Source organism: Myotis lucifugus, unplaced genomic scaffold (assembly GCF_000147115.1).
Source record: "Myotis lucifugus unplaced genomic scaffold, Myoluc2.0 scaffold_294, whole genome shotgun sequence".
In the NCBI taxonomy this organism is placed as follows: domain Eukaryota; kingdom Metazoa; phylum Chordata; class Mammalia; order Chiroptera; family Vespertilionidae; genus Myotis; species Myotis lucifugus.
This window is the reverse complement of record NW_005871342.1, coordinates 1,280,797-1,297,586: the sequence shown is the minus strand read 5'-3', so window position 1 is coordinate 1,297,586 and position 16,790 is coordinate 1,280,797. Positions and strand designations below refer to the sequence as shown.

At 47.2% G+C, this 16,790-nt stretch overlaps 1 protein-coding gene across 1 annotated transcript in view; it reads left to right on the top strand.

Annotated features, from left to right (window-relative positions):
* The window catches only part of KCNS2 (potassium voltage-gated channel modifier subfamily S member 2), a 3,001-nt gene extending 762 nt beyond the window's left edge, over positions 1-2,239 (top strand). Inside the window, exon 2 of the mRNA XM_014465435.2 lies at positions 407-2,239. Coding sequence (XP_014320921.1) covers positions 407-1,883 — 1,477 coding nt within the window. The 3' untranslated portion in view covers positions 1,884-2,239. The remainder of the gene's footprint in view (positions 1-406) is intronic.
* The last annotated feature ends 14,551 nt before the right edge of the window (positions 2,240-16,790 follow it).

Genomic DNA, 16,790 nt, shown 5'->3' with positions numbered 1-16,790 from the left:
CCTTCCTGCATGCATCCGTATCAGGGACTGAACCTGCAACTCAGTATGTGCCTAGTCTATCCAGGTATGGCCCTGACCACGAATGGAACCCCGCCATCTTGTGATTTTTTGACTATATCCATCCAACTGAGCCACCCTGGCCAGGGCCAGAATTGATTCTGATGATTTTTTTTGATGACTTGGGCAGCTTTGAGGAGTACTGCTCTGGCATTTTATAGACCGTCCTCCAAGTCGGGATTTAGCTGATCTCTTTCTTAGGTTTAGATGTCCCATCCCCCCGTGCCTTCAGCACCCAGACACCCACCTGGAGAGGACTGGGCCCGCCAGAGATGGGGGGGAAAGAAGAGAAGGGCGCCCAGACCCTGAGCACCCCGCGCTCATCCGATGCGGTTCACCCCGCTTCCAGGTGTAGCGCCCGGGCTCGGTGCCGGAGGCTGGGCGTCTCCAACATGACCCGCCGGAGCCTGTGGGACGTGTCGGAGACCAACGTCGAGGACGGAGACATCCGCATCAACGTCGGGGGCTTCAAGAGGCGTCTGCGCTCGCACACGCTGCTGCGCTTCCCGGAGACCCGCCTGGGCCGCCTGCTGCTCTGCCACTCGCGCGAGGCCATCCTCGAGCTCTGCGACGACTACGACGACGTCCAGCGCGAGTTCTACTTCGACCGCAACCCCGAGCTCTTCCCCTACGTGCTGCACTTCTACCACACGGGCCGGCTGCACGTCATGGCCGAGCTGTGCGTCTTCTCCTTCAGCCAGGAGATCGAGTACTGGGGCATCAACGAGTTCTTCATCGACTCCTGCTGCAGCTACAGCTACCACGGCCGCAAAGTGGAGCCCGCGCAGGAGAAGTGGGAGGAGCAGAGCGACCAGGAGAGCACCTCGTCGTCTTTCGATGAGATCCTGGCCTTCTACAACGACGCCTCCAAGTTCGAGGGGCAGCCCCTGGGCAGCTTCCGGCGGCGGCTGTGGCTGGCGCTGGACAACCCCGGCTACTCGGTGCTGAGCCGGGTCTTCAGCATCCTGTCCATCCTGGTGGTGTTGGGGTCTATCATCACCATGTGCCTCAACAGCCTGCCGGACTTCCAGATCCCCGACAGTCAGGGCAACCCTGGCGAGGACCCCCGGTTCGAAATCGTGGAGCACTTCGGCATCGCCTGGTTCACGTTTGAGCTGCTGGCCAGGTTCGCGGTGGCCCCTGACTTCCTCAAGTTTTTCAAGAACGCCCTCAACCTTATCGACCTCATGTCCATCGTCCCCTTTTACATCACTCTGGTGGTGAACCTGGTGGTGGAGAGCACGCCTACCTTGGCCAACTTGGGCAGAGTGGCCCAGGTCCTGAGGTTGATGCGGATTTTCCGAATCTTAAAGCTGGCCAGGCACTCCACTGGCCTCCGCTCCCTGGGGGCCACCCTGAAGTACAGCTACAAAGAAGTCGGGCTGCTTTTGCTCTACCTCTCCGTGGGGATTTCCATTTTCTCCGTGGTGGCCTACACCATCGAAAAGGAGGAGAACGAGGGCCTGGCCACCATCCCCGCCTGCTGGTGGTGGGCCACCGTCAGTATGACCACCGTGGGGTATGGGGACGTGGTCCCGGGAACCACAGCAGGGAAGCTGACCGCCTCTGCCTGCATCCTGGCGGGTATCCTAGTGGTGGTACTGCCCATCACCTTGATCTTCAACAAGTTCTCCCACTTTTATCGGCGCCAAAAGCAGCTTGAGAGTGCTATGCGCAGCTGTGACTTTGGAGATGGGATGAAGGAGGTCCCTTCTGTCAATTTAAGGGACTACTATGCCCATAAAGTTAAATCCCTCATGGCGAGCCTGACAAACATGAACAGGAGCTCGCCAAGTGAATTAAGTTTAAATGATTCCCTACAGTAGCAGGGAGGACTTGTCCTCAAATCTACGTTGTTGAGCTGCCTCTCGGGCCTCTGGCACAGTCCAGGCACCTTGGGGTTGTGGCATAAGGAGTATGGCCAGCCCCAGAGGGGAGAGATGCATGGGCATTGCATCCAGGTTGCTTCTACAGTAGTTAGAATCATTTTTAGAGGGTGGTGTGCCTGGCACCATGCCTTCACGCCTCTCAGTGAAATGACACTCACTGGTGTTGGCATCACGGGCATAACATGTTCGCCTTTCTGCTGGATGAATACCCCCCAGAATGCTAACTTTTCTGTTCACCGTGTTCTCTAGTGCACGTGGTCCAGTACTGTCTGTGAGGTTTCTGTGCTCTTTTTCTAAGGTTGTCATGTGAGATCTGTACAAAAAGCCCCTACATGTCTGTCCAGTGGAAACACATCTATGGGGTCAGCAAGGATATGACGGGATTTTGCTCACGTCACATGAAAACAAAATCTCAGTTTTTTTATTCATTGCTTTCAAAACAAAGAGAATGTGAAGTTGAGCACATGCCCAATGCAAGTCTGTGAGTTGTGTTATGAATGATCGTAGCTCTGGGACTTGCATGGTACCTGGTCACCTTTAGAACACTGTGCGTTGATGTTCATCTCTTAAATGTTGCTCTTTAGAGAATGTTACTCTGTTAAACATGTAGTGAAGATAGAAATGTTTTCCCTAGAACAGCTGCTTTAGGGACAGGGGCTTCAACTAAACATAGGCCAGATTGTAGGATGCTTGCAGACTTTTCAAAGGCGGGCCTCTGTCTTTCCTAGGGTGACCGTGCAGGCATTTCTTTCTGGCTGAGGTCCCTGGTCTAGCCCATTTGACCAAACTTTGCTGTGTCTTAGATATTAGCATGTTTCTGAAATATTTATTTTTTAAAATGTTTAGAAATAAGGTCGAATTGTCTTTTTCCACTAAAAAGAGGTTTACCGTTGTGTTGTTTCCCTGAGGAACATTGTTGAGTTGCTAGCAAGGCCAGTAGTTTAGAAATCTTGTTGCCTGTTCTGCAAGCTTGTAAAACGAGGGCCCTTTTATTCCCAAGCAGAGTTTACTTAGGTAATTTTGCTTCTAGGATATAGTATGCTACATGCAATGCTGTAATTTCCTTGTTATGACATGGAAATCTGGTGGCATGGAAATGTGTACTCAATACAGAAATGCATGAAAGCTGTGCTGTTTACCCAGGATGGAAATACTACAATTCCTATTTCCATTTCAACTGCCTTTTGTTGGAGGAGGGTGGGTAGAGGACAGAAAAAAGAAAAGAGCTGTAAAACAAAACATTGCTACTCCCATAAACACAATTGTAAATGTCTTGAAAAGCGCAATGCTATTTAAAAGGTTGAAGGCTGAGAGCTCTTTCCTTCTCCAAAATGCCTTCCCTCTCCCTCTCCTCCTCCTCCTCCTCCTCCTCCTCGTCGTCGTCCTCCTCCTCTTCCTGTTAATTGGCACATAACATTGTGAAGGGGAACCTGGGCCCCTTTGTAAGATAGTTCTCCATTATCTTCTAGGTAATCAGATGGTTTTACAGTTGGCTTTCATTATGGTTCGGTCTTTGGAAAGGCTGCAAAATCCAGGAGTCTAAGCATGGAGTTAGGCAGATGTTTTATCCACAGCTTGGGCCTTCCCTGAGCAGATCCATTTTGTGTCTGAGTTGAAAGTAATGAATACCTCATGGGAGTGTGGTGAGGATCTTGTCAGAAGGTTTTGTGTACTTGTAGTTGCTATGGATACTACGGTCCAGGTGATTTGTTGGATGAATGCACTAGTCACATGTGCCCTTGAGTCCCCAGTTCAAATCCTTCCATCAGATGAGCTTCGTGGAGGGTGGGGCGGTGACCATGTCCTGGTGCCTGATGGTCTACCATCTCCATCTGTATCTCAGAAGCAGGAAAGGGTGAGATGACTTAGGGGCAATGGGCCACCCAGTTGGAAGAGCAGGGTTATTTTTCAGAATCTACACATGGAGTATTTGGCTTGGGCTGATGTTTCCAGCACTGGAAGGCAGAGAATTTATAAAATCAGCCTTAGCTGCACTGAAGGAAATTGATGCTACAAACTTGTGAGGACTCTTCAGTTCGCCAAAACGGGTGGTCTCAGGTCACTGGGCATGGTTGCTATGGTCACTGACCATAAAGTTTGTGAAAAGTAGGAGGCAGAGGAGCTCAGTCGCTCTCATGAGTATTTTTCTAAACAGGCGGGCTTTACCACCACAGAAGAGATACCCATTGTGGTCACTCTTTGCAGATGTGAAAGCTGGAATACTTGACTTTTCATGTTGGTAATGACTTGCATTAATCTGGTGCCTTTCATTAGGGGAATCCCAAAGTGCTTTAGAGACTGTCTTTTTAACCTCTTGTACATAGACATACTTGTATAAAATTTTACTTTGCCCATCCTGGAACTTCAGTCACTTCTGAGCATGAGACTGTCCTAATAGCATTGAGTTCTCCAGGTGATGGTTTCAGATAAGAGGGAGAGAGAACAACTCAGCTGGCTTGGACATGAGTTGATTCCCACTAAGGATGGAGACTGAACTGTGAGCCTGGAATGAATAACCTTCCTCTCCCCTCCGGTACCACCAAGGTGTGAAGGTCCCAGGTGCTCCCAACTGGGCTTTAATGGATCTTGCTAGACAACATCTTACACAGCCATCTTCTGCTCCCTGGAGCTAATCTGGGAGGGTCAGGGTGATTCTCTGCTCTGTTCCTGGAGTTAAGAATATGCCTATGAAATGACGTCATTGGCCACCAGGCTGTCAGACTGACCCACAGACCTCCTTTGGGGCCACAGCAGAAGTTCCGGCCACTTATCCCAGCTGCTGGCTTGACAGCAGCTTCCCTCCCGACATTTGGAAGTTGTTCTTTTCAATGCTGTTGGGGGGAATGTACGCGCCAGGCTTTTCTCACAATGTATGTGATGAGCATTTTGAAAGTGCTGTTTGGGAAGTGATACTATGTCTTCATTGTGTAGACACATATTCCTTATAGGTTTGTGTTTCTGCCAACCCCCCACATTTCCTGGGTTTGCTACCGAGGAGGGGCATGTTGTAATGCCAAGCCGATTTGTAGCTCCTGGGGTAGTAATTGGTGTTTAATATTTGGGTTTGTTATTTCTACTTCTCTTAGTCCCCAAATAATTGAACTACCTGCTAATTCTTGCCTCATTTCAGAGAAAATGATCTGTTACGCACTTTGGGATAGCAGTGATCTGTATGGGCTTGTGTGTTATCTCCTTGAAGGCTAACTGGTATTTCTTGTATGTTTTAACAGCATGACTTGTCGCAGAGTTGTAATTTAAAAATTGAGAACACTGCCTTTGCCATGTCGGTTTGAACACTCATTAACGTCCACTGTGCACGCATTGACGGGGCCGCTGCTCCGTCGTATCTGATGACTCACTTCAGGCTCCGTGCCTGGACTCGGTGAGGAGGAACACACACTCGGGACTCCGCCTCTGAGTATGCAGATTAAATAGAAAAAAGTGATTTATGCTTCCATAAGGCACTTCAGTTACATACGGAGTGGCAAACACAAGGACGTTCAACGCAGGGGACTGGCTTCCTGAGAAAGGCTGGGCCTTGTGAGCACTGGTTGGGAAGGAGGAGCTGTTATTCACTCTTTGCAGGCACAGGGAGCTGGGCCCCCATTCTTTGCCAGGATCTAGAGCCACCATGCCGCTTTGTAGAAGGAACGGTCACTTATTCTTAGAGCCTGTGTAAAACGCACCCCCACTGCCTTGCTCAGCACCAGAGAGGGGCCTGCCAGGGACAGCCCCGGCCCCCTGGGTGCCATTCCCCCTGCTGCCCTGGCACCTTCCTGACAGTAATTTGGGTACTGGGTAACTTGAGTGTCCTGGCTGGTTTGGTGTGGGTAATGCTGGCGGATACACAGAACCAGCCCTCAGCACCTACTTAACCCACTAGCGACTTAGACTCTGAGCCATTCCAGAGGCCACGGGGAATCTGTGGGAAGATCGCTGGCTAACTGGCTCTACTCCCGCTCAGGCCTTCCGTTCTGTGACCTTAGGGTATCACTTGGCCTCTCGGAGCCTTAGATCCCATTGCTGCCAAATGAGAAGCTTGGATGAGCTCATCCTTAAAGCCCCACCCAGTTCACATCTCCGTGTAAGACAGAATTTCTGCATGTCTCTACATCCTCATTACCGCAGCGAGCAGATCCCGAATCCACAATGTATCTGTAAGCAGAGCAGAGGGGCTGCTCACACACAACCTGCTGGCTTCCATTTCTCTCTTCAATAGCCAACCACATAGACACCAGTTTCAGGGACAACGATATCAGAGAAAGGCTTGGGCTGGCGCCTGTGCCAGGGGAATAGTTTTAAAACAATCAACGAGTGTCTCCTTTGGGCTTTAGACCATTTACACCTAATCCAAGATCCTGTTATTAAATATTATTAGAGAGGAAAGTCACATCGATCCCATTTGGCTGCAGGACAAGCACTTTGTCCATTTGTGTTTGTTCCCTTAGTGAGGACTGGAGGGTCCCCACCCCTGTTCCCAAGAGGTTATTGGGCCCCACCCAGGGCCCCATAAGTGCACAACGTCAGCTGGGTCTTTCCCATCCCAAACTTAATTCTCACTGAGGACTGGCATCTGCAGGTGTCCCCTCTGTGTAATCTGCAGAAGAGCACAGTGACCTGTGTTAACCCTGTCCCTGGTCTCACAGCCGCTGAGAAAGGGCAGCATGGGGCCTCTGTGCAGCCCGAGGGGGCACACGAGGTTGCCACCAAGTGGGGTCGAGCGCATCTCCTCCCTCCACCGGGTATACATGGATGTTCAGGGATATTTTGGGCCAGGATGCATCTTAAAAGGAAAAATAAACATCTCGTCCTGAGGGAAGAACTTAAACACTGCACTCACATGGTCATGATCTCCTATTCTTTTTAGGAGGAATTTTGTCTAGCGTCTCTACCCAAGGACCTTATCTGGGTGTCACAGCCAGTTGGTCTGAAAATCTGCACGTTTTCCTCCTTCTGTGACCTCACTTGTCAATATCACCATCTTCCTGGATAAGTTCTCCAAAGCAATGACAGTGTCTGCAGGTGACACGCCGATGCTCTTAGAATACAGACGTAAAGCCTCAAAGACAAGGCCAAGGGGAAAGAGGTACAACAAGGAGGAAAGAGGGCAGCTGTGCCCAGAGCTGGTGCGAGCTCCTACAGAAGTTAAAGGGAGAAGGAAGAAGCCAGGAAAGAGAAAAGAGGGCGCAGAAGGACAGCGTGAATAAAAGAAAAGGCAGAGAGCAATGAAGGGAGGTGAGACAATAATGTCGGGAGAATAAGAGAGAGTATGTTTAGCGAAGTTATTTTAGGTCTTTTGTTGAATTCATTTTATTTTCAGTAACACCCGCCAGAGGCCTCCTGGGAGGTAGCTACTGCTGGAGTTAACTTCCACCCTCTCTACCTGCCACCCCAAACTCCCTCACCAGCGAAGGACGCACAGTCTGGTAGAACAGATATACGGAGACTACTAAAAGCCTTTTGGATGAAGAGGGCAGGAAGGACACAAGGAAAGGAAGGGGAAATGCTTTCTCTTGAAGATGAGACTTCTGGGTTATAAACAGAAAGAGGTCCAGGTGTTGGCCAGGCATGGGTGGTGTTAATTAGGGTTAGGAACAGAGAGATGGAGGGAAGAGAAAGGGAAGACACCTTCACAAACAGGGACCTACACAGGCAAAGACCAGGAGGCCCAGGCAGGCCAGCATGTGTGAGGCACATGTAAGGCAGTGTGGCTGAGAAGAAGCAGGGCTCACAGCGTCCGGAGAAAAGCCACGGACAGGGCTCGGGCTTCTTTCTTTGTCACTGGGTAGAACACCCTGACCACATTAATGCCTGTGGAACGTGACTCTGGCAGCAGCTTGGAGGCGAAGGGGAGGCCAGCAGACCTATTTAAGGTCATTGCCATAGTGCAGGTTGAATAAAAGGGAGTGGGCTGGAGAGGAAGGGGCAGAGCCAGTTGCCATGGAGACAGACTCTCCAGGCTCCATCACCAACCAACCAGATGTAGAGATGAGGAAGAGGGAGTCCTGGGATAGGCCTTTGGGTTTCTGACTTAACTGGTGACTGGGTGGATGGTGGTGCTACAAAGAGAGACGGGGAACACTTGGCTCCCCTTCCTGAGACTGAGCAGTGTTGCCTACATGCCTGGGGGACACAGACAGAGGTGTGTGGAGGGCAGAGGGAAGCCTGGGACCAGATCATCAACTAAGCGATGGAGATGAGACCATGAGTGAGGTGGCCCAGGAAGGTACAGAGAGAAACAGAAGAAACATGGGCCCCTGCAGAACACTGGGGGGGGGGGGGGTGGTGGTGGGGGTGAGGGGCAGCTGTGGGGACAAGTGAGGTCCAAGGCTTGGCTTTTCTCTGTTGGCCCAATATCCTATTTCTCACTTTCCCCTGAGAAATCCCCGGTGGGTGATCTCTGCTGGTGGCCTCAGCTTTCCTCTTTACCCACTTCCTTATTTTACCCGTGTGGCCGCTCTGTTCCTACCACTCTTTTCACACTACTCTCTGGAAGATCACCGGTGCTTTCCCACTTCCTAAAAGCAAATCCAGTGGCCCTTCCTCAGTTCTCAAGTTCCCCCAAACTCTTAGACCCGACGGACCAATCTCTAAACTCTTTGTATTCCCTCCTCTCTGATCTTTGGACACGACACAGTGCTGGTTCTCCCCTGGGCTCTGCTTCCCCTCTCACATCCCCCCTGGGTCTTGGTCCTCCCAACCCTCTTCATCACGCATTTCCCCTGAACTTCTGTCCTTAGCAGCCCGCAGCACCCTTCACCCAAGTCATAGCCTCAACTGGTATGCAAATGACGCATGTGTCTCCTTGTCTGACCCCACGTCACTCCCGAGCCCCACACACATGACCCATGTGCGTTTGGAAGTCACCATGTCTAAGAACAGACTTACCTTCACCCCAGACTTGCTCTTCTCCGTCACTTCTGTGAATGGGACCACAGTGCTTCAGCCACTCAGGCTGAAATGTCAGTCATCTTTGAATCCTCTCCATTTACTCGCCATTGCAATCATTTCTTGGCAGCTGACTAGTTGCCAAGAACCATATCAGACATAGGGAAATAAATGAAAATAAATTAAAAGGTATCGCTCATAGCCCTTAGGCAGTATAGACGTCATAGCCACTTGATTGTGTATTGAAATCATCTGGGGAGATTAAGGTGTCGATTTCTGGGCACCAGTCCATTAACAAAGCCAGACTCTTGGGGTGGCCCCAGGAACCCGCACTCTCGGAAAGCTCCCAGGAGATTTGGATACAAGTGGTTTTCAGACCCTCGCGGAGAAACTGTATCGGGGACATCCCGGCAGTCCTCACACTCTCCTCATTCCTGCGCCCAGCAGGACCGCAGGTTTTATCAATGCTTTCTTCGCAAGATCCACACATTGGTCCCTTTGTATCCGATTCTCAAGGCTCCCACCGCACTTCAGTCCTTGTTAACTCATGTTTTGTTCATTTCCAACAGAGTCATGCCCAGGTTCCCCCGTCCGATCCATCCTCTACAGCCCCTTCCAGGCTGTTCTCTCCCCTTCCTGTGCCCCAGGCTGACGGCGACTCCCTCAGCTCCTGTGGTGCTTATGTTGACTACAGTGCAGACAGGACGGTCACAGCTGAGGAAGTGAGAAGTCTGTCTGGGCCCATTGAGGCTGAAGACGGAGAAAAGGGCTCCTTTAGGTACGAGGTGCCTGTCAATGGGGTAACCAGGGACAGGCCTTAGGGACATAAGAGAATTATAACCAGGGACACACAGAGTTGACAGCACCAAGGGCCGGAAACGCTGGGTGACCGGGCTTACCAGCTGTCCAGGGAGACAGTCTGTCTCTTAGAGGGACCCGTGGCCTGCCCAGCGCTGCATTACCTCTGGGCCTCGGGGGCTGCGGTATGAGGCCGGCACTGGGGGAATATGGTAGGAACAGAATTGGGGGACCTCAGGGAGGTTTTTTCCACTCAAAACGCGTTCGCCGCCTACATCTCCAGACATTTAAAGAACTCCGAGCTATTTTCAGACCTCCTAGGAAAAGAACTGAGGTGTTAGCAGTCAGACACCCATCTAACCATTTCCTATGAGGAGAGCTGGCACGACTCACTTCTGATCTGACGGCTTTGTATGGATTTTCCTGGCAAACTCTGCAGGTCAGCAGCCGGCCGGGGCTGACTGCTGGAGGGCAGCGATGACAAAGGCCACCACCACGGGGTCGCAGCCTGCATTTCTTTTTGTGGAACACGAGGGGGCCAGGAGGGAACCGGCAGTGCACAGAACCCAGGGGGTCCCTGGGCTTCGGTGCTGCTGGCTGGAGAGGAGGCAGCAGCTTTCTTCAGGCCGCTCAGGTCTGGGATGTGAGGGCTGCTTCTGGAGGGAGGAGCTGGTGGGATCAATGCAGTCCCTGAAGTTTCCTGGGCTGGTGCCCTCACTCTGCCTGGAACCTGGGGACAAACGATTTAAGACATTTCAATATATTACGATGTAATTTGCCAATTTTAAAACATGAGATCACGGATTGTCCAGTAGTAACCTCATTTTCAAAAAATCCTTCTCATGTTAAAAAATGAAATAAAAATCCCAGTCAGACCAAGGTATCCTCCTGACCTTGGCATTTACCTGACCTTTCCACCTCCCCACGGGAATATGCAAATGTCACGGAGCTCTCATCCAGCAGGGTGCTCTGAGCCTGCGCCCAAGGACTTGCTTGTGTTGATATTTCAGGGATGAGCTTGATGCCTGGAAACTGGGATGTGCAGATGTCACGCATTTGAAGAGACTAGAGAGCCGGCCTCCACAAACAAGGCAGGAAAGGAACCAAGAGGCAGAAATCAACTAAGAGGCACTATTAGGCAGGTCGTTGTATTGAGTGGAAGGATTTCTCTGTGTGCCCTAAGCTCCCAATACTTTCACATGTGTCATTGGGTGAAAAGGTGTCTCAAATGGCCCCTCAGGAGTAGGTGTGTGTCTGGGTATGTGTGAGTATGCATGCATGTGCATGTGTCTCTTTCTTGTTCTTTTATAAAAATCTCAATATATAAAGAAATGAATTTGCTTTACATTGTACAGAGTAAGGGTAGGCCTTTTCTGCCAGAAGAAGCTGTTGTTGCCTTTCAGCCAAATTGGAAATAGCGACTCTAGACAAAGATTGTCTATATTTGTATCTACTGTATATACTTGTATATATTGTATATGTAGCATTTGTATGTATTGTATATATTTGCTGTCATTACTTTGGATAAATGTCAAGGGACCCAGCAAGACTTCAGGATTCATTGAACAAGAGTAAGAAACTAGCAATCCATCGGATTTATGTGAAATTGAAATAAATTTGTATCAAGAACTTGAAAAGCATTGTTTGGACTTAAGTGATTGCCTGTCAGATTCAAAATCTGAATCAGCCCAGCTGGGGTAGCTCAGGGGTTAAGCGTTGATCCAGGAAGCAAGAGGTTGCTGGTTTGACTCCTGGTCAGGGCTGCGGGCTCCATCGCCAGGAGGGGGCATGCAGGAGACAGCTGATCAATGATATTTCTCCCTATCCCTCTCTCTTCCTCTCTCTCGGGGGAAAAAAACAAAACACATAAAAAAAAACACAAAAAACCCCAAATGTGAATCATATCCCAAGTCACTACTGAACTTGTTAAAGCAATTAATTTAACCTGAAAATCAAAAAGCCTTGCTGAAACTTGTCAAGGCCCAGGCTCACTAGTCCATTGATATCAGGTATAATTTTCAAAGACCACATTCTAAGCATGTAAACGGATTTACGGTCATCAGCAGGTGTGCCTTTAAAACAGACTTCTCTCAACATTACGAAAGGTCAGCAGAGAACGAACCCAGGGATTTGCACAGATTCATTAATAATGAAACAGTTCTCCACTTCAGATTCCTCGGTGCAGCTTGCTTTTTAACATCAAAGACTTGGGTTGCAAGTGCTGTTCTGTCTTCTCATTTGAATATTTTTGCTTAGAATCTTTCCTTTTTAAATAGGAACGAAAGCTGTCATGGGAAAGATGGGAAGGAACACAGCTGCGGCGCTGCCCCCACCAGCACGCTCGTGTTCACAGGAACATTAGAGGGAAAGTGTTTGAAAGCTGAGCGCTTTAGCATCAGGTTTTATTTAGCTTCCACTCAATTAATTACAGTTCACCTTGGAAAATTCTCTAAAAATTTAAAACACAACTAGTTGCAGGCCCTGGATTTTCCACTAGAAAAAATTTAAAACTCATCAGCTTTTAGTGCTTTCTCATACAATGGAATGAACTTGTTTTTCTATCGAGGAAATGTCGGGTATGACACTGTTTTGTAATTTTTGGTTACAATCGTGATTGCTATCATGCCAAGAAAACCCATTTCTCTTTGCTGCCCCTCCATTTATTTCCTTCATATCCTTCCCTTTGCATTCAGTCTGTGAAGTGGCTCATGAATAGAACAATAAAAATGGACGAGAGGTCCATAGGCTCTTTGAGGGATTCTGACCTGTTGGCTGACCTGGGGCTGGAGGAGGCCTGGTCAGCCTGAATCAGTGTTTGTGTAAATGTGATTGGAACAGGTGGCTGGGGGCCAAGGGCATCCTGGTGTTCCCTACCTTAGCTCATTCCCAGGAGGAAGGACAGGGGTGACCCCAGTGTCAGGAGCCTCATACCCTGGAGCCCCCTTTCCTCCGGGTGGTAACACTCACATGGGGAAGATTCCAGCAGGGTTCTAGGTTCAGGACCAGAACAAATCCCCTGGACACATATTAGCTCATTTGACAGACACAAGAACCCTAGGAGAGGATGGAAGAATTATACATGACAAGGAACCAGATCCTTTAAACCAGGGGTGGCGAACACCCGGCCCACAGGCCATATAAGACCCAAAAAATCATTTGGCCTGGCCCTGCCCAGGCAACTGCAGGAGGGACTCGGAATTCAATAAATCCAGGAACTTTTTTCATAGCAACATAAATTTATATTAAGTGAATGATATGAAGCGAATGATGTTATAAATACCCAAATGGCCCTTGGCAGAGAGAAGGCGCTCCACCTCTGCAATGCAAGGACTTATGCCTCCAGATATTTACTTTCTATTTAAAAATCTTTTCAGATTTTATAAATACAGGATCAGGGGAATGAATGCAGATCATAAAACCCTATAAAGCTATTTATTAACCAGAAATTTGATTTTGAGCTTTCTGGGACCAAAGCAAATTGGGAAGCCCAGTCAATTACATGATTCATATTTATAAGGACCAAGAATGCTTTGGTGATCCCTGACCAGTTTGGCTCAGTGGCTAGAGCGTCGGCCTGTGGACTGAAGAGTCCCAGGTTCGATTCCGGTCAAGGGCATGTACCTTGGTTGTGGGCACATCCCCAGTAGGGGGTGTGCAGGAGGCAGCTGATGGATGTTTCTCTCTCATGGATGTTTCTAACTCTCTATCCCTCTCCCTTCCTCTCTGTAAAAAATCAATAAAATATATATATATATTTTTAAAAAAGAATGCTTTGGTGAAACAAAACTTTAGGGGCATAAATTTGAAATTTCCTGATGTGTCTTCACTAATGGGGTGATGGTAACCTTAACAATATCCCTAGCCCTAAACGGTTTGGCTTGGTGGATGGAGCCTCGGCCTGCGGACTGAAGGGTCCCAGGTTCGATTCCAGTCAGGGGCATGTACCTTGGTTGCGGGCACATCCCCAGTGGGGGGTGTGCAAGAGGCAGCTGATCGATGTTTCTTTCTCATTGATGTTTCTAGCTCTCTATCCCTCTTCCTTCCTCTCTGTAAAAAAATCAATAAAATATATTTAAAAAAGACAAAAAACGATATCCCTAAAATAGGGACTGGTCGTTCCGGTCACTTAGGCTTTTATATATATAGATAGATGACCATCACAACTGCTGCATTATTACAGATTTTTAAAAAAAGAAAAAGAAAAATAGATGAGCTGAATGGTTATTCTTGCCCAGGGCAACAAGAGTGTGAAGGATTTGAACCCAGGAAATGTGGCTTCTGAGGCCAAGCACTTTCCACTGTGCTAAGTAACAATTCTCTAAAGTACTCATGATCAAAGACAGATTCTGGTAAGGGAGAGAATAGAACATATTTTACTTAAAAAAAGAAAGCTCTCCAGGCAAAAGATGCCAAATATATCCTAATAATGAAAGAAAAAAATCTTTTCTTTTATAACTCATCTTGGACACAAGTAAATTCACCCTACCCCCCCCCTCCGCCCGCCCCCTTACAGGTAGAAAGGATGCCATTTCAGAAAATGCAGGTTCCACTGAAATGGAGAAAAGGTACAAATCTGCTAACAATGGTCCTCTCCTAAATTTAAATGGAAAAGCGTCTCCTTCTAAGACAGATCAGCAGGCGGGCTTAGCAACACTAACATTCTAAAGCCAGACCTCCCGTGTTTATCAGGCAATGTGGTCCAGCAGAAAAAGCAACAGTTTTGGAAACATTCAAACTGGGAGCTGAAAGTTCATGCTGGTATTGATTAGTTTGGTAACCCCATTTAATCTCTCTGATCCTTTCTTCTCTGAGGAAAAGACTGCATCTTGTTGTGAAGATCTGAGATACTATATCAAAAGCGCAGGCTTAGATGCTAAAATCCTAGTTGATATTATTACTGTGGTTATTGTGATTATCTGGATGTGAGGAGACAGATTAGCTTGTATGATTAACTATGACAATTGTGTCGTTTGCGCTAACTTCATTCAATGAAACTTTATTTACTACCAATTACATTTACTATCCTGATCAGCACTGTGGAGGAACAAGATGGTTAAACACCAAGTCCCTGCTTGCAGGAGTCTTATAATCCAGTAACCAGATACATAATTGTAACTGAGTTTGGAAGCAGTTAAGCTGGCGGAAGAAGGGACAATAATAAGGCAATCATGTGAGATAAGGTCCTGTCAGTTGGGTCTGGAATGCCAGGAGGCAGAGTTCAGTCTGAACTTGGTGGGTGAAGTTCAGTGAATAGAAGAGTGACCCCAAGATCAGCATTTTAATTGAAGGAGCTTACTCGAGTGGGAAGAGTGGTGGCAGGGGGCCTGGATAATGACGGCCCAGTGTGAGAACAGGAGGAGCTGCTCTTCCGGGCTGGGGGAAGCTCTGAGTCGGCCATTAGCTTTCTCTCGTGGGGTCTTTCTATGACTCAGGAAAATGGTCGGCTGAGGCTGAAGGTGTTTTCTGTGGATGTGACATAGCGAGAAGGGGACTGACTCCCTGGAGGACAGGCCACCAGTCAGTGGCATCGACTACCCAACTAAAGGACACAAGCACCCTGGGTCCAGATCTGATCACATCGCCAAACAGGACAAAAAATGGTTCTCTAATTAGACCCCAGATTCCTGCACTTCGGGATAAAAAAGAGAGCATCTAGTACTCCAAAACAGCATTTCGATGAAATGCCTAATTAACACCATTGCCTAATAATAGCTTCGTAATACAATATAACTCCAATTTTTTAAATTGATGTTCTATTTAGAATGTGGTAGCATTAGTGCTATCAGGATTTATTTTAATCATCAATCTTTTAACATACAGGCTAGGAAAGTAAAGTAGCATTCTTATTAAATGCTAAGGTATCAGTAATTTGGAAAGATTTCCTCTAAGTCAAAAACATCTTGTTAATATATTATATAATTATATATATTATATAATTTCCATTAGAGAACCTACACATCAGGGAGTAGAGAGTAATTTTAAACCTTTGGTATGTGATTCCATAAATAAGCAAAGGAAAGAAATACAAAAGCATGTAAATAATATATGTGTCTGACACATAGTAAGTGTCCCAAATTAATACATATTGTTCTCCGGTATATACTGGCAAAATTAGCTCAAATTTTGAACGTAAAACTATTTATGCTAAAATAAGCTAAGTATATTGTAGAAACTGTTAAGTCATCAAAGTTCATTAAATCAAAGAAAAAAAACTTTTTCATTTACAGAACAACATATTCAACCATGCTGTTTTTTCAGCAAGATGAAAGCCTCACTCATTAGCTCCAATCACAGCTACAATACTATATTTATTGAAGAATGGGGGTGTGCAGAAAATACATACCTATTTTGGGAACATTCTCAGCAACCAAGGTTAAAATAATGAGGCTTCTTCTTCTTTTTCTACTCAGCTTGAATTTATTTATTTTTATTAAATTTATTGGAGTGACATTGGTTAATGAGATTATACAGGATTCAAGTGTACGTTTCGATGATACAGGATCTGTATATTGCACTGTGTGCCCACCACCCATAGTCAAGTCATCTTCTGTCACATATATTTGGCCCCCTCTGCCCTTTACTACCCTCCATCCTGCTTCCCTCTGGTGACCACCATATTGTTGTCTGTGTCTATGAGTTTCAGTTTTATAGCCCACAGATGAGTGAAATCATATGGTTCTTAGCTTTTTCTGACTGATTTCACTTAGCATAATATTCTCAAGGTCCATCCATATTATCACAAATAGCAGTATTTCATCTTTTCTTATGGCTGAGTAGTATTTCATAGTGTATATGTACCACCTCTTCTTTATCCAATCCCCTATATGGAAACACTGGCTGTTTCCCTATCTTGGCTATGGTGAATAATGCAGCAAAGAACATAGGGGTGTGTATATCTTTGCAAATAAATGTTTTCAAATTTTTTTTTTGGTAGATACCCAAAGAGGGATTTCTGGATCATATGGTAACTGGATTCTTAATTTTTTAAGGACCCTCCATACTGTTTGCCATAGTAGCTGTAACAGTTTACATTCTTACCAACAGTGAATGAGCATTCTTTTTTCTCCGCAACCTCTCCAACACTTGTTATTGTCTTGTCGATTATAGCCATTCTAACTGGTGTGAGGTGGTATCTCATTGTAGTTTTGATTTGCATTT